A 6,789-nucleotide genomic window follows, 5' to 3' on the forward strand; every position below is an offset into this window, starting at 1 on the left:
TTAACTAAGTACTAGACATTTTAGTTAAGTGAGTTTAATTAAGTTTAATTCCAGGTGACCCCACATGAGGTCCCGACCCCGAGGTAAAAAAAAAAAAAAAAAAAAAAAAACCTGCTCTGCAATTAAAAACAAAACCCTGAAATGTTTAAATAGGATTGACCTACAATAAATAAATAGAAATCAAAATAATTATCATCAAAAAATGAAGGGAAACCCTTAATATCAAAATCCCTTTCTCGCATTAAAAAAAAAAAAAAAAAAAATCGGCGTCACACTGCGCATGCGCAGCAAGCTGCTGTCGTTGCCGTGGCAACCAGCTGTATACTCCAACATGGTGAGTGTTTGTCTTTTTTTGGTGTGACAGTGTTTTGTTTTGTTTTTATTTGGTGACTTTTACTGTAACTGTATTGTGTTTATGTAGGAGCTTGTTGTGTGATATATTTAAAAGATTGGTAAAGTTTAATGATGATGTTTGTTATCGCGAGGTTTTAAGATGTTTGTGCACTTGCAGAATGGAAAAAAGCAGATAAATCATCATATACTGTGAACATGTCCCTACTGTTACTACTAACTATGTAATCTAGCGTCTGTCTGTCTGTCTGTCTGTCTGTTTGTCTGTCTGTCTGTCTGTTTGTCTGTCTGTTTTCAGTCTAAAGCAACGACTGTGAAGGAAGCTCTGGTCAAATGGGTGAGAGGCACACACACACACACACACACACACACACAGACACACACACACACGCACACACACACACACACACACACACACACACACACACACACACACACACACACACACACACACACACACACACACACACAGCATAATTGAATGGAAAGTAATTAAAAATCTCCAACATAATTTTCATAATCATAATAATTGCGAACAATGATGCACAATCTGTTAAATGTTTATAGTAGTCAGAGGTAGACAAAGTAACCAACTTAATTATTTTAGAATAAGTACAGATAGTCCTTGTCAAAAACTACTCCAATAAAAGTAAAAATAGTCTAATTTAAATTTAAGAGAAACTAAATCTCCAAAACTTTTTTTTTCTTCTGCTGAAAGCAAATGTATTTGGTTATGTATGGAGGTATATTTGTGTCTTTATTATTCAAAATTAAAATAAATAAATAAACATTTTCATTTAAAGTAAAAAAGGGTTGTTTTTTTTTTGTTTTGTTTTTTTTGTTGTTGCATTAAACACTTTTTTCCTTTGATTGAAATTCTTTATTTTTGATTGAAAAGTTTTTTTTTTTTCTTTAAGTTATTATTATTATTTTTTTTAAATCTACCTCTATTGTTATGAAGTTGTGTTTTTGATTTATTCCTCTATAGTACATTTGTCGGAAAAAAATAAAAATCAAACCTTCCACATAATACATTTAGATCATTTAAATAACAAACTTTGTGCAAGTATATTACTTAAACAAACAGTAGACAGTAAATGACACTGTTATATTCAGTCAAAGTATTTAAATTTGATATATTGTTGTAATAATGTGAGAGTTACTGCCCTCTAAGGGTAAAAACCCAGCTATTACAAACTCATGTTTCTATTGGGTGAGAATGGTAGTTTGTGACATTTTGGTGGCTTCTTACATCACTAACAGGCACCGTTAGCTCCGCCTCTCCTATGAAAATGTGGACTGCAATCTGTTGGATTGAGAGAATTGTGAATAGAGAGGTATAGTGAGTATTAAGTAGGTAGTTAGCATAGCATAGCATAGATTGGTGTTTGGACATTTTATCGTACAGACTGGGCGTGTCTTAACCGCTTCAGGAGCCACGCCCACAATCAATAAATTTTTTGAATTCCCAGCCGAAACCTAAGGGTTTAGTTACTGATGTATGTGTATCATGGGGTGTGTTTGTTTGCCAGGAGGAGCAATCAGGAGAGAAAGCCAGTGAGGCCAAGGAGGTGAAAATATACGCTCAGATTCCTCCACTGGAAAAGATGGACGCTGCTCTGTCCACGCTCACCAACTGCGAGTGAGTCCTCCTGTGGATTCATCTGGAATCAACACGTTTGAAAAAATAACACACAACTTCTTCATGATTCCTGTGCTTTGAGCACAGGAGCTAACACACAGTTTTTTTTCTCCACACACCTTTAGCTTTTAAGCTGCTGTTTCTATACTACTGTATATTCATTACATTATACAATTTATTGCGTGATCTCAGATATGTGCACAGAATTATTGAAGATTACTGTGAAATCTGTCCATCTCTGATAGTTGATTTGTGCACCCCTCCTCCACAGACAACTGTCTCTGTCCACCAACTGCATTGAGAAAATTTCCAATCTGAATGGCCTGAGTGAGTACCTACTGCATTAATGCATGTGAACACAACCTCAAGTTTGCAATCTAATAAACCTAAATCTGCTTAAGCGCATGAATCACATTTTTTTAAGCCAGTGGTTATCCATACGGTTGCCGTATCAATATACCAACATTCTATCCATATGCAGCGCCCCTATTTGGCCAGTTTAGGTCACGTGACTAAGACTAAACCTAACCCCTAACCCTAAAAATGGTTGCAATATAGGGTTATAACCTAAACTTAACCCTAAGAAGCTATGTACTTGTACTTCCGTAACCGTACAAATAGACACTTTCTTTTTTTTAAACCGTACCTGTATGTCATCCACTGCTGATGATCCAAAAGCACTGCCAAAGTGACATTCCTGGGGTTTTCATGGATTGAAAGTTGTTGACGAAACAAAGGCGGATTTTTTGTGACGTCATATCACGCTGAACACGATAAACGAAGCAAGACCAAAAACAGTTTCAAGTGAATCGCTGTCTGGTGAGAAATAAACATGAGGAATGAAGTAAAAACACGACTTAAAGGAAGTTTTCCGCTTGGGTGCCAACTTTTAATTCTTCTACAGCAGTGTTTCCCAACCAGGGGTACATTGCAGGGGGTACGTGGAAAAATTAAGAATTTATTTCCAAGATAAAAAATATTGTCATTTCATAAGTCCGTCAATAAAATGGTACGTGTGCGCTATGACTTGTTTTTAAAGTTTAAATGCCTGTTTAAAGGGGACAGATTCAAAGAAGCTCCTATTGTGGTAAATGTCATAAAAGTTATATATAACACAGGTAGTTTAATTATTTGATTTGTATTTATTTATTTATATTACTTTTTATTTATTTATTTTTTTCTAATTTCAACTTTATTAATTTTCTTTAATAACAATGTAATCATAATATATTAGTATTAATAATACAGTATTAATAATACACAAGATTACTATAATATTATTTCTTATATTTATCATTTTTATTGCCTTGAAGGCAACATCATTTTATGTTTAATTTGTGTTAAATAAGAAGATAATGAACATTAATTGTTCAATGTATGAAGATGAAATAAAATGACTTGCGTTGAATATTCAGTTGTGTTATGTTCTACTTTTGGAGAATCATGAACACGTATGAGTGAGGGGGTACTCATGGTATGACAAAAAGACTCAAGGGGTACACAAGACAAGAAAGGTTGGGAACCACTGCTCTACAGGACTCCAATATCCCATAATGCAATGCACAAAGCTTTCCCAAGTCCAAGTCATGTGATCATTTGGCAACAAATGGATTGTTTATGATGGAGTCCAGAAAAAAAACAACTTTCGAGCACCAATTTTCTACATTCAACATTTGTTTTTGAGTACAACTTTTGGATGACGTCCAGTTACGGTTTTAAAGATGTGAGTTACGGTATGTGGTTAAATAACTTTAATGTGTCTCTTTTTCTGTCCAGAGAACTTGAGGATTTTGTCGGTGGGAAGAAATAATATCAGGTCACTAGCTGGTCTGGTGAGATAGTCATGAACCTTTTGATACGTCCAGTGACCATCATCTTTGTGGTTACAGCGTGTATCTGCAATGTTCCTCATTTTTGTACATGTGTTTGCGTGTTTCCAGGAGGCAGTAGGAGATACATTAGAAGAACTGTGGATCTCCTATAACCTGATTGAGAAACTAAAAGGAGTCAATTATATGAAGAACCTGAAAGTTCTCTATATGGCCCATAATCTGGTCAAAGACTGGGGTAGGGACTTCCTGTTACCAGTCTTTGCTGATGAGACGTTTGAGAACCTCTCGTCTAGTGTTTCGTGTTGTTGGTTTGTCAGCAGTGAGAACTAAATGTGTGTGTGTTTGTATTCATGTTGTGTAGGTGAGTTCATGAGGCTGGCTGACCTACCATGCCTTGTAGATCTGGTGTTTGTTGGAAACCCTCTGGAGGAAAAGTGTTCAACAGAAGGAACGTGGATGGATGAAGCCACGAAAAGGCTCCCTAATCTGAGGAAGTTAGACGGTAAGTATTAAAGAACACAAACTCTATGGGGCGCCCATTGTAAAGCTGCACATGCTAAAATAAACAACAACTTTTTGAAACATTTAGCAACAAACCACCTTTAAAAAAAACTGATGTGAATTTTTTTAATGTTACTTATGACCAGATTTACAGCAATATTCGTGAAATTTATGATACTTTTTCTCGTAAAAATATAAAGTCAATGTTAAATCTAAATGTTAAAATTTAAATCGGAATGTCACGAGTGAAACTAAATATTAAGCTAATATGCAAATTCACTGAAAGTACCAAAATAAAATCTTGTTAAAATTTAGATTTAACATTTAGATTTAACATTTAGATTTAACATTTAGATTTAACATTTAGATTTAACATTTAGATTTAACATTTAGATTTAGATGAAACAGTTAACATTTCAATTTCGATGAAACATTTAAAATTTAGCATTTATATTTAACATTTATGTTTAAATGTAACATTTTTATTTAATTGTTAACTTTTAGATTTAACATTTAGCATTTTGCTTTTAGATTTAACATTTAGCATTTAGATATAACATTTATTATTTAGATTTAGATTTAATATTTAGCATTTAGATTTAACATTTAACATTTAGCATTTCGCTTTTAGATTTAACATTTAATATTTGGATTTAATATTTAGCATTTTGCATTTAGATATAACATTTATTATTTAGATTTAGATTTAATATTTAGCATTTAGATTTAACATTTTTATTTAATTGTTAACATTTAGATTTAACATTTAACATTTAGCATTTTGCATTTAGATTTAGATTTAACATTTAACATTTAACATTTAACATTTAACATTTACATTCAACATTGACATTTAGATTTAATATTTAGCATAGATTTAGATTTAACATTTAGATTTAAATGTAACATTTAGATTTAAATGTAACATTTAGATTTAATATTTAACATTTAGATTTAACATTAACATTATATTTTTACGAGTAAAAAAATGTCACAAATTTCCCAAATATTGCTGTAAATCTGGTCAAAAGTAACATTAAAAAATGAACATAAGTTTTTCAAACGTGGTTTGTTGTTAAATGTTGCAAAAAGTTGCTGTTTATTTTAGCATGCGCAACTTTACAATCGGCGCCCCATACCACTAATCTTTGAGTTATATACAAGTTATCCAATTATAATAAAACAGGGTTTGTAGCTATTTAAATTAATGACAGACAGTGATCTAAATCATCATCAATATCATTAAAAATTCACAGCAAATCAACAAATCAGCACATTCAGCCAAAAATAAGGATAAAGACGTTCTTATTTTAAAATCAGTGTTAATTTTGTCGACTGAAAGTTTTCGTTGACTAAATTTTTAAGTAACAGCTAAACTATGTCCAATTTAAAAGACAACTATATAATAAAAACCATATTAAAACATATTTATATTTTCATGGACTAATAAAAATAAAACTATAAATTCGTCACTTGGGTTGAAATCCAATCAGAACTCATGTGATCATGTGGTTTTACGCATTTAATTTTTTTTTTTTACTATAACTGAAAAAGTTCTGATGATTAATTTTTGACTAAAACTACATTGTATTTTAGTCAAAAGACTATGACTAAAACTGAATCCAAATTTGCTGTCAAAATTAACACTGTTTGAATAAAATAGTAATTAGTCATTAAAACAGGAAACATTAAATATGAAATGACTGTTTACAGCGCATCATTTATTTATTCTAGTATATTATTTTTTACTAAATGATAAACGCTTACTGTCCAATCCCACGTGTAGAAATAGCTTTTTTTATGCTCTTTGGTTTCATGGTTGATATTTAATTAGTGGAACTAAATACTGTATGTATTTTATTGAAATAAACTCTGTTATTTTTTAGGAACTCCTGTCATCAAACAAGAAGAGGAGGAATAATTTCCAAGATTAAACTTTGGATTTTTTATTTTATTTTTTTGTGAAAAAGTCTCATTGTAAATGTATAATTTGAATAAATACTATATATACACACCTTTTTGACTTGTGTGCATTTGTTTTAACAACTGTAAAGTGTCTTTGAGTTTTTGAAAATAACTTATAAATCAAATGTATTATTTTTATTATTATTATTATGTTCGTGTATTTTATATTTATATTCTGTTTGAAACTTGAAAAGCTCATTGAGTTCAAAGTCAAATACATTTAAATTTAATAAATTTGATTGTAATAATAAACACAAATTTTTGAAAAAATTTATAATTTTTTGGTGGTTTTTTTTTGCACAATATTATATCATATCAATCCTGAAAACCAATTTCATATATTGTATTGTGATATCAGTGTATCATCAGCTATATGTTGCTGTGAGGTATAGTGCAGCATGAACAGTTTATGGGTCAATGACGATTGCACTGCATGATATCTCATAAAATGGTCATCACTGGTCAAAGTTTGCCCAATGATAAAAATAAAAAAATAGA

At 31.3% G+C, this 6,789-nt stretch overlaps 1 protein-coding gene across 1 annotated transcript; it reads left to right on the forward strand.

The window, feature by feature from the left end:
- The first annotated feature begins 313 nt into the window (after window positions 1–313).
- On the forward strand, window positions 314–6,247 carry dnal1 (dynein, axonemal, light chain 1). Its single transcript, XM_028450516.1, has 8 exons — window positions 314–334; window positions 650–688; window positions 1,884–1,993; window positions 2,265–2,320; window positions 3,770–3,825; window positions 3,934–4,060; window positions 4,187–4,327; window positions 6,213–6,247. Exons 1-8 carry the CDS (start codon window positions 332–334, stop codon window positions 6,245–6,247), a joined length of 567 nt encoding a protein of 188 aa, XP_028306317.1. The 5' UTR covers window positions 314–331.
- The last annotated feature ends 542 nt before the right edge of the window (window positions 6,248–6,789 follow it).

Source organism: Gouania willdenowi, chromosome 6, assembly GCF_900634775.1.
Source record: "Gouania willdenowi chromosome 6, fGouWil2.1, whole genome shotgun sequence".
Lineage (NCBI taxonomy): Eukaryota > Metazoa > Chordata > Actinopteri > Blenniiformes > Gobiesocidae > Gouania > Gouania willdenowi.

Excerpts from the sequence above, each read along its gene's own strand:
- dnal1 (XM_028450516.1), top strand. Across the intron at positions 689-1,883 it reads AGGAAGCTCTGGTCAAATGG|GAGGAGCAATCAGGAGAGAA; the intron begins GTGAGAGGCACA and ends TTTGTTTGCCAG. Across the intron at positions 4,328-6,212 it reads TAATCTGAGGAAGTTAGACG|GAACTCCTGTCATCAAACAA; the intron begins GTAAGTATTAAA and ends GTTATTTTTTAG.